Below are 23,699 nucleotides of genomic sequence, written 5' to 3' on the forward strand. Positions count from 1 at the left end.
TTGGATTTTATCACCTGTAACCTGAATCTTCAGCAGTTTTTAAAAACTTGCGTATAAACCTCATTTCCCCTCAAGCAAGGAGTTAAAGCACTTTACGAGCATGCAAAAAGAATTCTTTTGAATAGTAAAAAAAATTTATTTTGTAAATCAAACGATCACTTTCAAACGTATCCTCTATGCAAATCCAGATGTTTAGGTATTAGATTTAAAAAATAATACAGCAATGTTACCATTCACAATTGGAGGGAATAATAGTTGAAATACAGCGTAGGCAGAAGTTGTAGTTTTCACATTCAATTGGAACAGATAGAAAAGTATATCAGTCACATCTAGAGAATTAAATATTTTATTTTATATCATAAAAATATGCCCACTCTATTATATAGTAAAATGTAATTGAATATTTGCTTAAGTAACGAAAGGGTTAAGAAATGGTTTGGGTTATAATCAGAGGAACATAGGTTATAAATCTGTAGAAAGACTGATATTTTCCAAATGAAATTCCGATAAAAGGCTAAACAGTCTCAAACATTTTATATAAAGAATAAATTATTCCTGATTAACATGTTTTTGCTTTAGTGTCAGAAAAGTCACAACACATTTGATAAACATATGTTAAGAGCCACTTTTCTAGACATGAGCTCCATAGTGCCATCTATATGACATTTGTTCAGAAATGACGCCAAAATTCTTAAGAACACAGCATAGCAGGGGGGAGGAAGAGAGGTGCCTGCCAACGCTGACACAGCTAATTAACAGGAGGAGAGGCTGCAAAGGAGGAGCCTGGAGCAGAGGGAAGAGCCCGTAGCTCCACGCGGCGGCCAAGGGACACCACCCAGGCAGCGACATAGACACCGCAGCTCAGGATTTTGGTTTTTAAAGAGTTCAGAGACAAATTCCAGTAAGATGGCTGCTTTGAGTCAAGCCTTTCTTCCTGAACTTGTGACTTCTCAGCTGAGGTACTTGGCATACTTAAGGGAAAAGATGAAGACCTTCAGACTGAGTTTTGTTAGATACTGAGCTGGAAAACCAGCGGAGGACTAAGACCAGCACAGAAACCAAAATTCAGGTTTCTTGGGGCTTCCCTGGTGGCGCAGTGGTTGAGAGTCCGCCTGCCGATGCAGGGGACGCGGGTTTGTGCCCCGGTCCGGGAGGATCCCACACGCCGCGGAGCGGCTGGGCCCGTGAGCCATGGCCACTGAGCCAGCCTGCGCGTCCGGAGCCTGTGCTGCGCAACGGGAGGGGCCACAACAGTGAGAGGCCCGCGTACCGCAAAAAAAAAAAAAAAAAAAAATTCAGGTTTCTTGTGAAGAACGGTACACACAAACAGGCTCGCTTATTAAGGGTCCAGGAAAGGAGTGGGGTTGGAGTTTAAGCTCTTTAAAAAAAGATAAAGAGTAGGGGAGGGGAGAGAAAGCAGGAGGGCGGAGGAACCTCCTAAGTGATTTGTGCATGAACAGGAAATACAGATTCTGTCCACCTGGCATTCTGCTTTAGGCACCTGTGCCTGGAGGGGTAATTTTCAGGACCTTGCTATGGCTAATTTCCCCGTGTGCTTAGACGCAGGGTATCTGCGTCTGGAATTTTGCCAGGCATCTTCCCCCTTATGAGTGCTAATGCCGAATTTCCTAAAGTGACCTGCATCCTCTAAGCCAGGTGAGCTCAGGAGCCATCACACCGTGTCCCGTCCCAGTCACTTACGTGTTCACAGACGTCTGGGTCCACACCAGGAAGGGTACACTTGTATTTCTGGCTCTTATGCTTCTCAAATACAATACACGTGACTAAAGAAAGGGAATATGGTCCTGAACCCTCCCAGCCTCCGTATGCGCATGCAATCCAGGTCACCAGAAGGAAAGTGCACTGTGCCCAAGGCAGGGAAGGTGGGGGGGCTGTTCCGTGCTGCAGAGAACTCTGCAGCAAAATCGGCGGTCCAAAGTAACTGACAGACTGATGTGGCCCCCAGCATCACCAGTAGGAATGTCATCTGGAATACTTCTGACAGAGGACAGAAAGTCACCCAACTGAAATGTTATTTAAAAAATATCTTGTCAGGATATAAGGTCACTTCACTTTCTGTTTTTAACCTGTAAAAGTTATTATTTGCTTTGAAACAAAATTGCATACAGTACTGTTTCCTCTGGGGGATTCTTTTTCTTGGAGGAGTGTCTGTGCTCCAAGCTCCTTCAGGCTCCTACTAGCCAGAGTTACATCGCAAAGGTGGTCTGAATGGTATGTCATTTACTTAACTCTTTAATACTTAGCGCAGTTGGAAAATGTACAGTATTTTCTGGGGCTCCTTCTCTGAAAGGGGAAGAATATATCTATAAAATGTTTTTATGAGCCAGTTAAGATAATTTTGGATCTAGTTGAAAAAAGATTAAATTATTATTCACTTTGAAACTTACACCACTCATGCCAAAGTACTTGATGTTTATACTTATCTGGAGCTCAGAATCTTTATGCTACACAAATGTTTCAAACAAGGCAATGGCTTACACGTTACAAAGTTTAGAAATGACACCCAAAGGACAGAGGGTAACTTTTCACCAGTGTGGATGGAACAATGACGATGGGCACTTGTACCAGTCTGATCCAGAAGTCTCTGTGTGGTTTCTCCACTGGACCAGGTTATATGCACACGCGTGCATGTGGAGAAAGACAGGAAGGTGCCATTCAGTGTCATCGTTTCTCAAATGCTATTCTCTCTACGTGCAGGTCATTCAAGTAAGATGAGAATGTGCGTCTCCAAAATACCCCCAGTTGTATCTTGGAACTTGTTTTAAATACAGAGGTAAGGTTGGTATGAGAATGTCTTTAACAACCAAAGAAATCAACCTAGATTAGGATACCTGGCATGAAAATTATCTAATTTTCAAAGCCTATGACCTGAGCTTGTAATGGGCAAAGGCGTATTCATTAAAGACATTTCTGGAAAGTACGTGCACTATCTACACATCTAGATATTGCTACAGAAGTTACACCTCGTGCCTCCCTTGGAAGACCAGAAGGAAGAAAGCCTGTCCCACAGACTGAAGTAGACTTCCACGCCGAGGGCGAGCCTGTTCTCTAGGGAGGCAGTGCCACACCTGAGGCGTTGTAACAACTCTCACACCAAGAGGGAGGAGAGGAGAAGGGGCCAAGTGAGAGGGAGGGAGGGAGGGAGGGAGAGGAAGTTACCACTCTAGGAGGCTGAGAGAGTCTGCATCCCAATCACAGTGCTTCATCAGGCAACAAGATTTTCTAGCTGGAAGGCACACAGAAAATGAACAGAACAATAACTACGACAGTGGAAATTACAAGAAAAAAATCTCTTTTGGGCGTAAAGTACAATGTAGCATGGGGCTACCAACCAAGCGGACTTGAAACAACCTCTAACACAACCTCTAACAACCTTGAAACACAACCGGCTGACATTAGGGTCTGGGTCAGCAGGTGAAGAGGATTCAGTTACAATGATTCTTCAGCACTTAGTAAAGCTCCTGTGCCTTTTAAATGGAGACCCCCAATCCTCGATTAAAACAAAAGATTTAAAATTGTGGAGAGGGGCTTCCCTGGTGGCGCAAGTGGTTGTGAGTCCGCCTGCCGATGCAGGGGACACGGGTTCGTGCCCCGGTCTGGGAAGATCCCACATGCCGCAGAGCGGCTGGGCCCGTGAGCCATGGCCGCTGAGCCTGCGCGTCCGGAGCCTGTGCTCCGCAACAGGAGAGGCCACAACAGTGAGAGGCCCGCATACCACAAAAAAAAAAAAAAAAAAAATTGTGGAGAGTTATACAAATATTTACTGTTGGTATGTCCCACAGGTTAGAGCAAGTTCACTGGCCCAGCTGAGTGGAGTCTTCCTTGCTTCGTCCACCACCACTCAGAGTTATAAAGTCAACTAAACAGAAAAGATGGAAGAAGCAGTTATGAAATTTCTCACTTCTCTGCCTTGGTTATATGTCCATAATTTGCATACAATAAATAATATGCATTAAATTAAAAATCAGCATTAAAATTGGAAATGAGGGAAAAAAAGCACAGCAATCTGGTATTTTAAGGCAAAACAATAAAATGCTCTTTAAATAGATACTTTATTATATCCACAGACGATAAAATCCCAGAGCTACTGTTAGGCACGTAAATACAGATCCTGTAAGAAAAAAAAAATTGTGCATAGTATTAGTTCTATGAACAATTACTTGCGGGAACATCTTTTTATTAAGAAAACAGACACTCTTCCACCAAGAAAGTAAAACCAAACCCAAGAAACTTGGCTTGCTCACTGATGTGCCACATCCCATGAAACACCTGCCTATTAGAAAACCCCACACCTGAGACCATCATCTTGAAAGTACAAATGCATCCAATATCCAAGAAAACTTTTCAGTAAAAGTACAGAATCACAAAAATTCTGTGGTCACAAAGTATATACACATGTAACACACAGGGACACACCTTCTAACTTGATGAGCAAATCCTACTTCTAAATACTATTAGACTTCAAAATATTGATTGATCCAAAATGTTAAATCTGAGTTAAAATAATGGATAAGTAATATTTTTTGGTACATGAATCTTCCTTCCCTCTTTTGGCTCAAAAACTGCAAAAGGAAAATAACACCTTATAAGGAGTGTCACCCATTGAAGCAGAAAAGATCACAACTCAACTATCTGTAAAATATTCCATCTTGAATGTTACGAAAAATAACTCCAAATAACTATAGTTCGATGCCAGTATCTCATGAAATTTAAGATTCCATCAATAGTAGTAAATAAAATCATGTACTTTACAAAGAAAGAAAAAATGCCAATTATTGTATGATATTCCATCTACTGGAAATTGTAAGATGCCTTCCAATTTCAGAGATGTTAAAACATGAAAAAAAATTGTGTTATAATCAACCAAATGCAATATCTGTCTTTGACTTAATTTATAAATTTTATTTATTTTGGGACTTCCCTGGCAGTCCAGTGGTTAGGACTCTATGCTTCCACTGCAGAGGGCACATGTTCGATCCCTGGTCGGGGAACTAAGATCCCACATGCCACGTGGCATGGCCAAAAAATTAAAAATTTTTTTTTTGTTTAAATTTATTTTCAGCTTGTTTTAACTAATCTAGATACAAAATGGCTTACCTGCTAAATATTTAATATTATCAAGCTTGTGTGACTCAAGCATGGTTTTGAGGCCAGCAACCTCGGTATCTATCTTCCTGTCTGTCTGCGTGATGGCCCGATCTTGCTGGGCGTGCTTTTAAAAGAAAGATTCACAGCATTAAACCACTTTGGATGCATCCCCTCTGCTGTTAGTCCTAGAGTCCCTTCCCAGCAGGGTCAGATTAAGGAGACCTGGGCTTTAGTCTGAGTTCTACTAGCCTCATGCTGTATTGTACTGGTCAGGGCTGTAGCTATCTCTAGGCCTGTTTCCTTCTGTTTGAGACAAAGAAAAAGGTAACACTGGCCCTGCCTTCACATAAGCTGTTTAGAGAATCAAGTGTGATAACTGATGGAGGGAAGCTTTTTAAATTATAGACTGCTCTGCAAATAAGATTAAGATTATGAAGCTGGTCTGTTCTCAATGGCAATGACTAAGCCTCATCCTTCTGAATTCCTCTTAGTGAGAGGTACACAAAAAGTGCTTTAACAAAATGAATGGAATCTCAGGCAATCTAAAAGCAACAGCGCTCGCCTTGATGCTATTTCTATTCAGTTTTTAAAAGTTTTCTTCCTTTATAGTTTGAATGCCAAGTGTTTTATTATTATGAGGCTTGGCTATACCAAGGACCTATATGCGTTCTTTCCCAAATATAATACAGTTAAACCAGATACACAATTAACTCCCAAAGGGTGGTAAGTTTGGCTGATGTTATAAAGGGTTTGTAACATTTCATTAATGCATAAAAGCATTGGAAATACTTCACTAAAAGTCCTAGGGCAAGTAAGTGCTTCCCTGTGATGAATAATTCAGGTAATGAATAAGGAAATAAATGCCTGGATGAGTAAAATATTCCAGAGGAATAGTTTAGTGTTCTCTCATGGAAGTCTCTTGCAGGTTTCAAAGGTCCCAGGTAATATAGGATGGTAAATGAGTTGTGCATGCCATAAGCTAAAAATATAATAAAACATCTCCATTCCTTATTATTCTTCAATCACTGAGATTTAAAGTTTCATTAAGATAATTAAGTATTTTGTGTTCCAAAAAATCCTATGATATTCCACTTCTCGGTATATATACCCAAAATAATTGAAAACAGGAACTCCAATAGATATCTGTATGCCCATGTTCATAGCATTATTCACAATGGCCACAAGGATAATCAAAATGTACTACATCCATACAATGGAATATTATTTAGCCTTAAAAAGGAAAGAAATTCTGACATATGCTACAACATGGAGGAATCTTGAGGACATTATGCTAAGTGAAATACACCAGTCACAAAAGGACAAATACTGTATGATTCCACTTACATGAGGGACCTAGAATAGTCAGATTCATAAACAGAAAATAGAATGGTGGCAGCCAGGGGAGGAAGAAAGGAGGGGTTGGTGCTTCAAGGGTAGAGTTTCAGTTCTGCAAGATGCAAAGTGAATCTTTTCTTACCAATGACACCATTTCTGTTTTTACTTCCAGCAGCTTCCTTTCGTTTAATGAATACTGAAACAAACACGTAACACAGGTCAGATTCTGATTTATTCCCCTCTCTCTCCTCCTCTGGTGCCTTAAATATTCTGGTCTCAGTAATTCCAAGAATATGTACCACTAGAAGCCACCCCTAGGGTAAAGTAGCCTACTTGCCTTCTCCTTTTGATCTGTGTTTTGGGGTTTCTTATTTATATTCACTCATCGCTCCAACATCTGGATTCCCTTTTGTCATCCTCCACCACTCTCTGCTGGTTTTCTCTTTTCATCTCTTCGCTGGGATGTCTGTCTCTAGGTCCCTCCCACTATTATAACAGCATTCCCTGGGACCAATTTAGATGGACATATGCTTTTTGGCTTTGAGAGGGTTGAAATAAGTGGGGTAACAATTCAATTTAGGAGCTATCCCATTGTAACCACAAACAAAATTGGTCACTATTTGAGGCTTAGACAGAAGAGAGAAAAGATATAAAGTTGGGGAAAAAAAAGTTTCAAGGAATATTATTCTGTGACATAGATGTCGCCTTGTGATTATAAAACACTATGTAAATATACAGATACAAGAAATACACTAAACCATCACATGTTGGTTTTAATTGAAAAAAACAAAAAACAAACCCACATGGGCATTGTCACAATCCAGTGTTACTAAGGGAACTGACTAGTTCTACCCAGAATTAAAATGGTATCTTGCCTTTGGCTATTAATATCTATGCAAAGATATTGTGCAATTTTGTTGACATTGAGACCAAAATCAGACACATCTCCTTAGTGGTGGGTGTTAGGATTTAACTGAGCAAATGAAAATCTATAATTTAAGTGAAGAATTAAAAAACTTCAATAAATTAATGTTGTTATAGGGGAAAAAATTAATGGTTTTGAAGTATCTAGAAACTTTCTAGCTATACAGTGTTCCCCTGTGACTACTAGGGGGATAAAGTATAGAAACAGCATTGCTTAGGAGCAAAAAAAAAAAAAGAAAAAAACCCAAAACCCCAAACCAAGAACCAGCTGCAGGACCAAAGAATGCTCAACTCCAGGGAGGGAGGGGGGAGGGAGAGAGAGAGAGGGGGGGAGAGAGAGAGGGGGGAGAGAGAGAGAGAGAGAGGGAGAGAGGGAGAGAGAGAGAGAGAGAGAGAGAGAGAGAGAGAGAGAGAGAGAGAGAGAGAGAGAGAGAGAGAGAGAGAGAGAGAGGGAGGGAGAGCGCTATGCGCCAGATCACCACCAGAGGGCAGGGTGGAATGGGATTTTCCGCACCTCTTAAAACTCCAGTTTTCACTAAGTCAATATTGACTCAACCACAAGAGAAAGGAAAAACCTAAGTCTTGATATTGCCATGATTTTTTTTAAACATCTTTATTGGAGTATAATTGCTTTACAATGTTGTGTTAGTTTCTGCTGTATAACAAAGTGAATCAGCTATACATATACATACATCCCCATATCCCCTCCCTCTTGCGTCTCCCTCCCACCCTCCCACCCTCCCTATCCCACCCCTCTAGGTGGTCACAAAGCAGAGAGCTGATCTCCCTGTGGCTGCTTCCCACTAGCTATCCATTTTATGTTTGGTAGTGTATATATGTCCATGCCACTCTCTCACTTCGTCCCAGCTTACCCTTCCCCCTCCCCGTGTCCTCAAGTCCACTCTCTACGTCTGTGTCTTTATTCCTGTCTTGCCCCTAGGTTCTTCAGAACCATTTTTTTCCCTTTAGATTCCATATATATATGTGTTAGCATATGGTATTTGTTTTTCTCTTTCTGACTTACTTCACTCTGTAGGACAGACTGACATGATTTTTAAAATAACATCTATATAGCTCCATCTCCCTGCACCCCAAAGCAGTTTACGGGCTACATTGCTTTTGAAACTGGCTGTAAATATCACCACAGTTAATTTTGTTGAAACAGTATTATAACTTTATTAAACAAGAGAATGAGAGGTTTGAATAGCTTATCTTCCTCAGTGCAGTTAAATTCATGCTAGCTACATACTAATATGCTACTGTCCTGCACTTCAGAGTAATCTGAATTTGGGATTACCAAGAACGACTTCTCAGCTAGGTTAGTAAGTCACATAAATTCACTGGCTTTAATCCATGTTCACATCCCCTATCTCCCAATCTCCTAATGAAGTTCTTTCTGGCTCGGTTAGCTACAGGAATCTTCCTAAATCAAGTGAATAAGGAATTCCTGCTAAGTCTACAACCCTGAGGACAAAGGTAACCAAAAGAGTTCTTCCTCTTCTAGATACTAGTCATATGCTAGTGATCATCACATATTTTAGTAATACTAAGTGATTTAATCTTCAAGGTTAAAAGTGTTTCAAGACTAGAAAGACAGGTAACACGGACATAATAATTATTCTGTATAACAAAGCTCAACTTAACTCTTGAAATCCAGAGGCAGTTTCAAAATACACTTAAGTACTTGTTTGAATTTCAATATTAGCTTCATTTATCATTGTAGCACAGTTTGGTTAAAAGTAACTTGTGAAAAATGAGGAGACAATGAAAAACTGTGAATACTCAGTTTCTGCATGTGCATCCAGTTCTTTGTTAGTACGAAATGCTGTATATGCCCCATTTCTTTTTATGCTGAGAATAAAAAAGGTATCTAACTAATAAATAAAGAAATGCAAATACAGCCTGAACAAGAAGACAGACGGGTTAAAAGTCACTAGAGGCAACCCAACACATATAAAACATCCAACTTATCGTACCCCATGTTCACTGCAGCATTACTTACAATAGCGAAAACGTGGGAGGAACCTAAGTATCCATCGATGGATGAATGAATAAAGAAAACGCAGTGCGTATATATATATGCAATGGAGTATTACTCAGTTATAAAATTAAAAAAAATCTTGCCATTTGCAAGAACACGGATGGACCTGGAGGGTGTTACACTCAGTGAACTAAGTCAGACAGGGAAAGACATACGCCATATGATCTCACTTATATTTGGGATCTAAAAGAACCCAAAAAAACCGAACTCACAGATACAGAGAACAGATTGGTGGCTGCCAGAGGTGGGCGGGGAGGGGGTGAAATGGGAGAAGGGGGGGTCAAAGAGTACAAACGTCCAGTTACAGAATAACTGCGTTCTGGGGATGTAATGCACGGCATGGTGCCTAGAGTTAATAATACTGTACTGTACCACTGAAAGTTTCTAAGAGAGGGGATCTTAAAAATTCTCATTATAAGAAAAAAAGTTTTGTTAACTATGTGGGTGATGGATGTTAACCAGACTTACTGTGGTGATCATTTCACGATATATAAAAATATTGAATCATTACACTGTACACCTGAAATGTAATGTTGTATGTCAATTCTATCTCATTAAAACTTAAAAATTTACAAGAAGTTACTGTGAAAGCCCCGAGGGAAAAACATTGTATTTATATGTATTACCTTTGAAATGCACATAAACAGGCATTTCAAAGGGAAGCGGAGCAATATTCCCACAGTTTTCTTAGGTCTTGGGCATGGATCCCACAAGTTGTTGTACTGACATATATATATATCTATCCCTTCCACTTATTTACAACCCACATTTTGTGATATCTTTTTGGTAACAAATATATAGCACTACTTTCCCTAATAGAAAATTTCAATTTGATATAACTTCAAGAATCATTTAGAATTTGCACTTTAAAACAATGCAGTAAAGTCATTAAGATTTCTCTATTAAAAAAAAACTACATAGAAATATTTTTTAAATCTTGAATTTTTAACATAGAATTTAATGTTATTTAATATTAATAATTTAATATTATTCAAATCAGATAATCAACTTAACTTTTGAAAAATCGGGACCAGAAGAGGTTTAAGTCAATATCAAATAGATCAAGATTGAATTCAATTTCTTTATTCATGCCTAAGTGACACATAATTTAGTATCTCTGAAACATACAAGATTCAAACTTGCTTTGACCAAGATTTTAATTTTAGTGTTACTTTTGAAAGCATCAAATTTAAGCCTTAATTCAAAATATAGTCAAAATAAAGAAAAAACTGTGTCTAACAATGATATACAGGTAAATATTTAACAATACTTCTGAATGGTATGTAAACAGACTTGACCAAATGTTCCATCCTGCAAAGAAATTAATTCATACTATAGTTTTAGTAAAGAAACATACCAATTCTTTTACTCTGCTCTTTTCTAGACTGAAATCTAATTTGGTATCTGTTCGGACTTTGATCACTTCATCCTAGTGGGAGGGCAAACAACAAAGAAAGAAAGAAATCCAAAGTAAGAGATCCAAACTCTGAGGATGTGCGCCTTCCCTGCTGCTTCCACTGCTCCACCCAAAGGGGCTAAGGGGAAGGGGGGAAGGGGGGACGGGGGAAAGGGCCGGGCCAGGGGCGCGCACAGGAACAGAGCTGGAGACTAGCGGGGTCAGGAGACTGGCTAAGCGACGTCTGCAGTCAGCCCTGCTGGGACTTCCCAATTATATATACAAATAATCCCCCTTTGATGTTTAAGTCAGTCTAGAGTGGGTTATTGTTGCTTTTAACCTCAAGATTCCCAGTGCAATCACCTTGTGAAATTTATGAATCAAGCTGTTCCTTGGACAACTTTGGAAAGCAGAGATGGACTCAAAAAAGTAAAATATTAAATTCAGGTTTAAGGAAAGTCTTCCTACTGACACTCATCAAAACCTTTTCTTCTTTAACATCAATGTCCTTTCGACTTAAAAAAAAATCAAACAGCTCGCACAGTCAGCAGTTTAAAATCACGTGTAGTTCTCTAAAGACAGTCTCTCCTAAGATAATCTAAGGGTTCCAGGTGGCTATTTTAGAAAATTTTTTATTTAAAAATGACTTCATTCCTTCTAGATCGCAATTTTCTTAATGAATTTGGTTACAGACATCAGTAACTTATTCATTGGCTATGTTCTTGGTTAAATCTTCCAATGTGTACTTTCGAGACACATCACACAAATATTTAACACAGAATTAAGTTTTTAAGAACATATAAGTATTTCGGACATTATATTTATTACTAAGCTTATGTAATTATAAACAAGCAAGCAAACAGGAATGAAGATCTTACCATTACTTGTTGTTTTAACTGATGTAGTTCAAGTTTTATTTTCTAAAAACACATTAACAAGAAATGTCAAGGATATATTTAGAAGATTATGAAAAACATAATAAACAACTATTAGAACATGTATTTGTGAACAAGTTCTTTCCTCATTCAACACAAATTCGGCCACGTTCAGAATACAAGCATAACTGAATAGTCTCAGTGGCAGAAATGACTGTCGTGCCAGGATGGTACTACAATCATGGTGTGTCTTGAGATATGTCTTAATCCATCTTGAAGGCCACATAAAATTAGTCACACAACGGTTTTCAATATATTCATCTCCCTTCAGAGCCCCTGCTTTAATTCCTCCTTCAATTTTTCTTTGAACTAATTCTGCCCTCAAATAACTGACTTCCAGACAACTTTGACAGTTTCACAGTTTACCTTTTCCTAGCAAAAGAAGGATCTTTTGCTAGGCAGTTTCTGACAAGATTAAGACCAACAGATAATAAATGAACTTCCTTCATGGGACTTTAAATAGGGCTGAAAATAAAGGAAGACACGAAGATAGCACTTATTTAAACGCTGATCCCAAACACCACACTTGAAGAAACGAAGTGATATTTTACAGCAGCACTTATTCATAATAACCTCAAACTGGAAACAACTCTAATATACGTCGCAGTAGAGTAACGCGGCATATTCCTATAATACTATGAACAATGCAAAAGAATGACCTATCACTGCAAGACACGCTGTGATTCCATCCGATAAAGTTCTGGAACAGCCAAACCACTCAATAGCCATGTTAGCCAGGATAGTGGTTTCCGCTGTGAGAGGTGTGACCAGAAGGGGGCGTCCACAGCACTTCTGGGGCACCGGTCACCGGCTATTTTTTTTTTTTAATATATATATTTTTTTTATTTCTTGATTTGACTGATAGTCTATACTGAAAATTCATCGAGACGTACACTTGTTTGTACACTTCTGTGTGTGTATATCATATCTCAATGTCTTAATATAAAGCATTTGGTAAATATGAGTGGTTCTTTAGTTTTACCTCATTTTCTGATCTGAGGGCTGAAAATTCACTCTTCTCCAAAATAATCATATCTTTTTTCACATTGGCAATCTGAGACATTATTTCCTGAAGAGTGATCTCCTGGGAAAAGAAAAACAAAACATATAACCTAGTCTGGCCTAGGAACTCTACCTCCTACTGTCTCTACCCAGTATCATCTTATTGAGAAACTAGAAGGACATGGGAACAAAGAAAGAGGTTCAGCAAGGTCCTCCTCTGTCTGAAAATGAGAAAAGAATAAGAACTCATTTCCAGTGTCGGCATCAAGTGAATCACAGTTAAAAGGGTGGCAGTCAGAGGACCAGCTGCTGTAATTCTAGCCACATCTCCATTTATTAAAGCACGGTTGACTAGAATAGTCAGTTTTCAAACCTAAGTGATTCTGTAACAGCTGACTAAATAGCTTTGAATAAATATTTTTTATGCCACTGTAACCATCTGTCTCTCGTTTATGTTAAAATTACTATATGCTTTTCAACAGAATATTATCCCAAAACATATATTACAAATAACACTCATTAGATATCAAATTTGCTCAAGTGCCTCAGCAAAGCTACCTGCTGCATCTTGGTGACCATATCTTTGTAGACGATATCCATGTTGGCCTCCATGATCTTGACTAAGGCAGAGACAATGATTTCTGCTTGTTGAGTAGTAAACCCTAGGCAAACACACAAAGACAGTCACTCAGGAGACTCTAGTTGCCAGAATAAAAAAATCCTTCATAGAAAGGGGGAGAATGCAAACTGACACATGCAAGTGGATGTCTGAATTCAGAAGCAGGTGGAAAGCCTAGTGTAGCAGGAGGGTAGAGTCTAGCCACAGGCTGTGATGTGTCTGTCACTTGGAACAAGTAGGACACATCGGAGTGTTTCCTCGTGTAAAATGAGGGGCTGGGATGACTGAGCTCTGATGTCCCTCCTAGCCATCAAAAACCAGGTTTTCAAAAAGAGAATGCATAATGACACAGGGGATGCCTGCAGTGCAAGGTCAAGTGAAAAGATGCAAGACTCAAAACTATAGATACAATTTATTTCTTCTGTAATTTAACAAAGATTCTAGGTAATTGTGTTGTCTAAATTTTCTACAATGGATGTGACTTCCTTAATTTCAAAATGTATATGTTAGTAAAAAATAATTTACTTAAGTAGAGAAAGCTTATTTTATTTCCAGCACAAATCAGTCAAATCAGTGGCTATATAAATAATAATTCAGCTGTTAATTTACTTAATGTTAAAAGACAAAATTGGCTCTTATATTTTTCTTCCATAATTTTCCTCAATCACGAGTGGGGGGGGCTCAAACTGGAAAAAATATATTCTTTTATACTCAATAAATGCTGCTGAACTGAATTACCTAAAGACTCAACTCAGCAGTGCTACTGTTTTTGATAACTTTAGGTAGTAACATATTTCACATTGAAAATTCTAATTAAAATGCTTAATTTTAAATGCTTAAGATGCATAAGTCCCTGGAATACAATTCTTTCCGTTAAATACTTCCAGCTACGGGCTTCCCTGGTGGCGCAGTGGTTGGGAGTCCGCCTGCCAATGCAGGGGACACGGGTTCGTGCCCCGGTCCGGGAAGATCCCACATGCCGCAGGGCGGCTGGGCCCGTGAGCCATGGCCGCTGAGCCTGTGTGTCCAGAGCCTGTGCTCCGCCACGGGAGAGGCCACAGCAGTGAGAGGCCCACGTACCACAAAAAAAAAAAAAAAAAAAAAAAATACTTCCAGCTGTAAGAACTTCAGAAGAATTTACTGATTCTTGTAATTAATCCATGGCACATTTGTTTGGATAAAGTTATAACTGATTCAATTTGGATGAGATTAAGCATATTTTATAATAAAAAAAAAGAAAGCAACAAATTTAAGGAGACAAAAAGACCTCCAAAGACCTACTCTTTTCACTTTATTCAAAATCCTTTAATTTTCAATGTGTGGGTCATGAACAGCTAGAAAAAAATCACCCAAATGTGAACACTGTTTAACTCTGGTACTAGGATTCAGAGTAGCTTTTCTTGTTTCTTTTCTGTCTTCCTAATTTTTTAAAAATGAACATGTCTTTTGAAAATTTTAAAACTTATTAATAAGAGTTCATAGTTAAACATAATTAGGTTTGGGAATTATGAAGAACAGAAAGAGGGAGACCAAAGAGAACTTACGCTGATAAGAAAAGAAACTTTAAAGCCTTATAATTTAGAACCACCTATAGGAGGAGAAAGGATAAGAAAAAGGAGAAGTCTGAAAACCTCCTGGGTTGCCATATGCAAATTAATTTTTTGTAGGAATGAGAGAATGGGACAGAATCAGGGCTAGTGAGATTACAGACACAGAGAAAGTTTTGTGAATCAAGGGACATAACTCTGGAGAGAAAAAGGGATAAAGGATGGAGCATTCCTTGAGGGGTCCTTCCTGGCCTTATCCTAACCCAGCCATCGCAGACACCCATCATTCACGTAAGCACCTTCACACCCTACATCCAGTGGGGTCTTCACATCACTGGTCTTGAAATATGCAAATATTCATGGGCCAGGGTTTGAAAATCAAGAAAAGCAGGCAGTACATATATTGAAACATCGTATTTTAAACATTCAACATCTGCTATTTCTAATTTGTCAAAAATAAATAAATAAATAAATGGATTTTGAAAGGGGGGGAGGGGAAACAAATACCACCTCACACTGGGAAACAGGATTTGGGACCACTGCAGCTACCTGGCCATAGTTACGCATAACTAAATTAATGATGTTCCTTTAATATCATCAAACATCTAGTGTATGTTGAGATGCCCCTATTATCTCTAAGATGTCTTTTTACAGTTGGTTACTTTGAATACAAGAACACAGGTCCAACAAAAAGAAAAAAGAAAAAGAAACAGAACGAAAGAAAAAGAAAAGTAGAAAGACTTCTGCTTAACAAAGATAATTTTAGATGCCCCTCTTCTCACTTTTACTTTTCTTTTTTAAATTCTGAGCTGAAAGAAGTCTTGGTGAAAAAGGCTAACTGTTTCAAGTTTGAGAAGAAAAGCTGTAAAAATTATCACAGGGCATGTGACAGTTTTCCCAAAGTGCATTCAAGTACATTACTTAACACTCAAAGGGCTCTTTGGAATTCTTACCAAGGGAGAAATGGGAACTGAGAAGGCAGAAAGGACTGTGAGACCAAGCAGCTGGAACGTGGCAGAGCTCGAATCCAGAGCTGCTAACCGTCCCACATAAGCACAGAAAGATCCACCCCAACACAGTGTCCTGGGCATGTAAAGCACGTCTACACAGGGCAGCTTTTCAGATATGAACACACACAACAGGATGAATAACTATACAATAAAGTCAAAACACAGATTTATTTCAGACATAAGCTATGATATCTGAGATTCTGATTTTGAGAATATATGTGTCAGAGCAGAGAGAATTATAATGTGTATTAAATTGTATTTGTCTAGATAAGATTAAATATGAGAATGCTACCTATATATTAAGTGCACTTTCAATAACTCATACATGTCACAGCAATCTTTTACATTAGTTAACTCAACAGCAGTAAGAGGAAAAGTCTGAATATTTTTAAAAAATCACAAGTTGGAATTATCAATAATTGTTGCTCAGCAACATTTTAATTTCACAAAAATTTTAAAGCACACAAGATGCACAGGAATAAAACCATCACTTTCGTGCCTAGACAGCTGTCACAGGAATCATTCCTGAGTTTTGCTGGCTTATGTCTAATTTTTCACCTATAATACCATACTTCCAGAGTAATATTATAAACATACGCTTCACTTGGACAAAGAGAGTATGTGGGAGAAAAGTCTCCATTGTATGGATGAAGCAAAAATGTCCTTAAACAAAAAACAAGGACTTAAAAAATGGAGACTGACCAAAAGATTACCTACAGACTTAAAAGTCAAAGAGAAATATAAGAAATTTGATAAGATCATAAGGGAAGTCCTAATTTATAGTGTTTTTCTATGGCACTGAGTAACCAAATGAGAGAGGATTACCATTTTCTTCGAGTAAACACACGAAGGCATGGGTGTCAAAGTAGAGCTTCCTACTCCGAGAAGAGGTGAAATCTCTCCTTTTGCTCTCCAGATGCAGGCTCCCAGCACAGACGCTAAGCTCTAGAATGGAAAGGACAATACAGTTCAAAACAGGTGGATGGTAAACAGGTGGATGTTTGATGGTAAACAAAAGCAACTCAGCACCATGAAAAAACAGGGCATACCTCAAAAGTCTATCTGGTTTTTTACAACAGCTTTATTGAGACATAACTTAGATACATATGCTTCACCCATTTAAAATGTATACTCCAGTTGTTTTCAGTATATTTACAGTGCTGTGCAACCATCCCACAATAAACTTCAGAACATTTTCATCATCCCCGAAGAAACCCTATACCCTCTAGCTATCCTCTAGCTATCACCCCCTCATCTTCCTACTTCCCCCCAGCAATCACTTATTTTCTGTCTCTATGAATTTGCCTACTCTGGACATTTCATTTGAATAGAATCATTAGGATTTGTGAGATTTTGTGACTGGTTTCTTTCACATACAGTGATATTTTCAAGGTTCATCCACCAGTGTAGTATGTCGGCATATTTCCTTTTATTGCCAAATAATATTTCATTGTATAGATACGCCAATTTTTTTTTACCTCGTCATCAGTTGAAGGACTAACTGTCTGAGGGTTCCAATTTCTCCCCATCCTCAACATTGTTATTATCTGTCTTTTTTATTACAATTATCCTATTGGGTGTAAAGTGGTATCTCATTGTAGTTTTGATTTGCGTTTCCCTGATGGTTAATGACGTACATCTTTTCATGCACGTATTGGCCATTTGTATATCTTCTTTGGAGAAATATCCATTCAGACCCTTTGCCCATTTAAAAAATTTGGGTTATCTTTTTATTACTGAATTAAGAGCATTCTTCATACATTTTAGATACATGTTCCTTATCATATGTGTGATTTGCAAATATTCCCGTTCTGTGGGTTGGCTTTTACCTTCTTGATGGTGCCTTTTGAAGCACAAAACTTTTTAATTAAGTCCAATTTATCTTTTTCTTTTGTTCCTTATGCTTTTGGTGTCGTATCTAAGAAACCACTGGCTGATCTGGGCACACAGAGATTTACATCTGTTTTCTCCTAAGAGTTTTGCAGTCTTAGGTCTCACATTTAGGTCTTTGATCCTTTTGAGTTGATTTCTGCATATGGTGTGAGATGGGGGTTCAACTTCATTCTTTTGCATGTGGAGGTCCAGTTGTCCCACACTATTTTCTCCCTTAAATTGTCTTGTGACTCTCATCAAAAATCAACTGACTGTAAGTGGGAGGATTTATCTGTGGATTCTCCATTCTATGCCATTGATTTATATGTCTGCCCTTCTGCCAGTGCCACATGTTCTCGATTACTTGTAACTCTGTAGTAAGTTTTGACATCAGGAAGTGAGTCCTCCAACTTTGTTCTTTTTCAAGATTGTTTTGGCTATTCTGAGTCCCTTGCATTTCCATGTGAATTTTAGGATCAGTTTATCAATTTCTGCAAAGAAGCCACTTGAAACTTTGATAGAGATTGTGTTGAATCTGTAGGTCAGTTTGGGGGAGTACTGCCATCTTAACAATACTAAATTCTTCCAACCATGAACTTGGGATGTCTCTCCATTTATTTAGGTCTTTAATTTCTTTAATAATGTTATATATATTTCAAAGTATAACTTTTGTGCTTTTTTTGGGTGAAATTTAAGTATTTTATTCCTTTTGATGCTACTGTAAAGGGAATTGTTTTTTAGATTTTTCGTTGCTAGTACATAGAAATACAACTGACTTTTGTTTTTGTACAATTTGTATATTGATCTTGTATCCTGCAATCTTGCTAAATTTGTTTATAAGCTTTAATAGTTTTTTTAGTGAATTCCTTAGAGTTTTCTATGTACCAGGTCATGTCATCTGTGAACAGTGATAATTTACTTCTTTTACAATCTGGATGCCTTTTCATTTTCTTGCCTAACTGCCCCGGCTAGAACTTCTAGTAGAGTGCTGAACGGAATGGTGACAGCAGACATCCTTGCTCCGGACTTTGGAGGGAAACACTCCTTCTTTCACCATTAAGTATGATGGTAGCTGTGGGTATTTCAGATGCCCTTTATAAGGTGAGGCGGGTCCCTTCTGTTCCAAACTTGTCAAGTGTTCTTTAACACGAAGAGGTATGGAATTCTGTCAAATTCTTTGTCTTTTGTGATGATCATGTAGTTTCTCTCCTGTATGCTGTGGATGTGGCGTACTACATGAATAGATTTTTCAGATGTTAAGTGAACCTGCTATTCCTGAGACAGAATCCCACATGGTCATGGTATATACTCCTTTTTACATATTGCTGGATTTGGTTTGCTAGTGTTTTCATAAAGATATTGGTCTGTAGTTTTCTTTCCTTGTCTTTGCAAAAGCCTACCTTTGGAGAGATGTGTTCTAACAATTTATATATTACCTTTGCTATGGATTTCTGTGCATTTAACCACAGATCCAACCTGTTTTGTAAACCTGTTTCAAGGTGCTCATTTGAAAGAGGTAGATAGTAATGGTTTCCTGGCTTTTGTATTCCACAAACCACAAAAAACAGCTTTAAAAAAACAGAACAATTGCAATGCGAACTTGTAATTTTGTCAAGAAAGGACATGTAAACATAATACCTCCTTACAATCACACTAAAAAAGGCATTTTGACAGAAAATGAGAGATGGACGATATAAAATAAAAAAATCTTTCATTTAAATGTAATAAACATAGCTATATAAAAATCTTGCTTCATACTTGTTCTTACTTTTCCATGATGCCAGGTGTTGTAGAAGAGAGGGAGAAGACAAAATAGTCATCTACTAACTCAAAGTTCAAAGGTTTTCTCAGTACCTGTCCTAAATGACCAGAAAAATACTTCAGCTAATCAACTCTTATTCTCAACCCGTAAACACTCAAAGGAAATTCCAAGTAAGCAAAAAATGTGACATGGACAGGACCCTACAGACCTGCTGCTTTTCTGTAAGACGACAGCAGTGGTTCCCAAATTACTAGCAACGTGGAAGAAGTGCGGTGGCTGTGGTCACAGTCTGCACCAAGGTAAGTACCAGAGAGCCAGGAATCACTCTGTACCAAACACGGTTTGCAGACTGACAAAATATAAAATGCAACAACTCGTGTATGCATGTGTGTGTTTAATGGTTAAAAAAAAAGGTGGGCCGGATGGTGTTTAGATTCAAAGAAGCACTAGCCTATAGTGTAAGGCCCTTGGCAAGGCATACAAAGCCTGTCCTAATTTAGCCACTTATCGTTTCAGCTTTTGTTCTAGCCACCTAAACTATTCTGTTTACTGCACGTGCAGACCTTGGTACTCCATCCTTAAGGTTGGCTTGCTCCCCTTTCTCAACTGGTAAGTTTTAAGCATCCTTTTTACCCTTCCTCATCCAATGTGACAACGTGCTAAGCATTCATTATGTTCCGGGCAGGGCATTATGCTACCCTGTAAGGTTCTTTCTGCTCCCTCCTCCCAGGTCAGGGAGCAACCTTTATTGCTTCCTTATCTGTGTTCTCAGCCCGGTACAGATAGCTCTACCACAGCACTTACGTTTATTCCCATGTCTGTATATTAGTCCAAGCTCCCCCAGAGCGGCCAGTTATTTTTGTGTCACTAGGAGAGGGCCTGGTATACTGCAGGCCAGAAATAACTTAAAAGAAAATTCAACTGCAAGAATTCTAAGATCCAAATCTAGAGACTATCTAGAAAGAGAGTTTGAGATGAACCCCCTTCTGCTCCTCACCTATGGTCTTCCCTTTTCACGTTAAGGGCGCTCACTTAAATCTGGCACCTCTTTTTCCATCCTTTATCTCCAGCCCTGGGCCTCCATGAGAAGAGACCCTGACACAGAACAGCCCAAGCTGGATGGTAGATAGATGAATGAATGAATGATTGTACCTCTTACAGGTGCAATGTATAATATATATACATATATATTAATATAAATGTATATATATAATCTCTTTACAAGCCACCCTGCCCACTTCAGAACCGTGCTGGACTGTCCCGTGGGTCAGACAGCTTGAGAACATCTGGGTCTAGAACTGGCTTGTGAAAAGTGACGGGATTATTCTAGTCCCAAATTCCTTTTTTCTAATAACAATAATCATTCATGTGATTTAAAACAAAACTGCAAGCAAGCTTATTTCAAAGATATATTGTGGGCTGAAAAGAGGAGAAAGGGCCTAGTCACTCATCACTTGGCCCTCAACTCTGGCTGATAGAGGGTGAATTCCGTCTTGCCTCTATCATAGGGCAGCGCCTGGGGACACAGCAGTACTCTGGCACTGGGAACACCTCTGACTCACTTTTCCTCCTTTATTGTGACAACAAAACGAGGCCCAAGAACTATGAATTCCCACTAATAACCAGGAAATAAGTAAAGAGAGCTATGTTAAAGTGTAATATGTAATTCTCCTTTTGGGGGAGCCATCAGCATATCAAAAGGATGTGAAAACACAAACACTATTTGAGCCCAAAGCTAGCCCTGGACAGGGGAGGAAACTGAGCACAAATTTCCTATTCATAAACATCCTTAAGTCTAAGTAGCTCTACTGAGAACCCTGGACACCAAACAGACCACTAGCCTGAAGACAAAGGGTCAAAATTCTCATTAGCTGATGGAATTATGAGAGGAAACCAAATCACAAATTACCAGTTTGTCAAAAAAAGAGCAACAAAAGGCGAAGTACAGAAATAAAGACTCACAGGTACTGCAGGACACTGACAGAGTTCACCACTCATTTCCCAGCCTCTGGACATAAAGCTGCTTTCACTCTTTGCACTACCAACCAGTTTCTCCCCCAGCCAAAGGTATTTTTTTTTTTCCGGTACGCGGGCCTCTCACTGCTGTGGCCTCTCCCGTTGCGGAGCACAGGCTCCGGACGCGCAGGCCAGCGGCCATGGCTCACGGGCCCAGCCGCTCCGCGGCATGTGGGATCCTCCCGGACCGCGGCACGAACCCGCGTCCCCCGCATCGGCAGGCGGACTCTCAACCACTGCGCCACCAGGGAAGCCCCGCCAAAGGTATTCTTAAATTTTAGATGCAACTAACATTTACCGACCATGTCTGTTGAGAAAAACGTTTTCTTAAACAGCCATCAGCGTAGTTACTGAGAGCCACTGATGGATATGCATTGACTATCCAAAGTTAGATTTTTGCCAAGTTTGCTAATTAATAAGGATTCTCCCGGATGATTTTTTAATCGGCAATTTGTAATCTAGTAAACTGAGTCTAATCTCATGCAGGCCGTGACTGCTCTCACCTCCTTAAAGTATTTAATGAAATGCCAACTTCTCAATGAAGCAAACTTATTCCGAGGACTCCATTTAAATTAGCAACTGAAGGCCCACTCCACCTCCTAACCTTTACCCCCTCTATTTTTTCCGACAACATTTACCAAATATTATTATATATGTATATATATTAATCTCCTCTGCTACAATTAAGCGCCAAGAAGGAAAAGAGTTTGTTGACTGATAACCATTCCGAGTTCCCAGAAAAGTGCCAGGCAGAGTAATGAACCCACAAGAGTTTGCAATTAAATTGTGAAACAATCCCTTCCCAGAGCTTCGAGCCTCAACTTGCCAGCTTCCTGCACACCCCTTCACCCGAGCCCCCAAACGCTGTGCACCTGACAAAACGGCTCTACAAACGCGCGTGCGCTGTGCCCGCACGCACCGCCCCCACCCCACCCCGCCGCAGCCCATCACGCTTTGCGCCAGACACCTGGTGCCCGCATTCCGAATAATTCGGGTCTTTTCACCCGAGGAAGCCCAGGTTTGCGTGGCCCAGAGGGCGGGACCAGGCAGACCTTCATCCCCACGCCCGGAGGAGCCCGGCGACCTCGGCTGACCCGCCCAGCTCCCGCCGCCCCGGCCCTCACCTCTCCTGGAGGAAGCGAGGGCGGCCACCTGGCCGAGGCACAGGTGGAGCCCGCCCGCCGCACAGGTGACGCCCGGGGCCAGGCCCGGCTGGCACCTCCTCGCGCCGCCGCGCCCCGCCGGGGCAGCCGAGGGCCCGGCGCGCGAGCGCTCCCAGTCCGCCAGCGGCCAGCGCGGGGAGGCAGCAGCCAGGCGCGGGGAGGGCAGCAGCAGGAGGAGGAGCAGCGGGGAGGCACGTGACGCGCCGCCGCGGGCCGCCGGGGCGCGGGGGCGCAGCGCCCCCAGACCGCCGAGGAGCCCGGGCAGGAGGTGGCGCGTGGGGACGCCGCGGCCTCCGGGGCCTCCACCGCGGCCGGGGACCAGGGAGAGCAGAAGCCGCCGGCGGCGCTTCGGCCTCTCGTTCGTGACGGAGCCGCAGTCCATCCCTGACGCGGTCACTGGCCCGCGAACGCGCTCATGCCGGTCACGCGCGGCCCCAGCCAGACACCGACGGCGGGAGCGAGCGTGGGCGGTAGCGCCGAGCCTGCGCTTTCTTTCCGGATGGGCGGGGCTCCGGGCATTTTTCCGGGGGCGGAGCTGAGCGGCTAGGCGGGGCTCCGGGCTCGCGCCGGGGGCGGGGCTGGGCTCCCAGTGCGCGCTGGGCGGCGGGCGCCCGGGGCGGTGCAGAGCTCATCCCGCGGAGCAGGCACCCCGGGAGAGGCGAGTCTGGTCCAGAGCGAGCACCCGGCCCGCTCGGTGTAGGCGACTGGGAAGACCAGGAGGTGGGTGTGGACCGAGAGCGGAACTGGAATGAGCTCGGCGCTGCCACGATTTGCATATTTATAAGGACATACACGGATGTCCTTATAAAGACATAGTTACCCTGGCGCCATTCAGAAGCCCATGAAAAGTCCGTGCACCACTGGGCTGCCCTGGGTTTTCCAGACTTACCCCGTCCGAAGTCCCCCAACGTGTTATCTCTGGGGTGCATTTTAAGGAATTATTAACAGGGCCGAGGGAACAGCGCTTA

At 40.8% G+C, this 23,699-nt stretch overlaps 1 protein-coding gene across 1 annotated transcript; it reads right to left on the reverse strand.

Annotated features, from left to right (window-relative positions):
* Window positions 1-154: 154 nt before the first annotated feature.
* Window positions 155-23,363, reverse strand: MCUR1 (mitochondrial calcium uniporter regulator 1). The gene is given in 10 exon segments (XM_060023617.1): window positions 155-4,132; window positions 5,119-5,233; window positions 6,587-6,640; window positions 10,767-10,838; window positions 11,684-11,725; window positions 12,723-12,824; window positions 13,301-13,404; window positions 16,744-16,863; window positions 22,693-23,251; window positions 23,253-23,363. Coding segments are annotated over 10 exon segments (1,335 nt in total). The 3' UTR covers window positions 155-4,076.
* Window positions 23,364-23,699: the final 336 nt, after the last annotated feature.

Source organism: Delphinus delphis, chromosome 10, assembly GCF_949987515.2.
Source record: "Delphinus delphis chromosome 10, mDelDel1.2, whole genome shotgun sequence".
Classification (NCBI taxonomy): domain Eukaryota; kingdom Metazoa; phylum Chordata; class Mammalia; order Artiodactyla; family Delphinidae; genus Delphinus; species Delphinus delphis.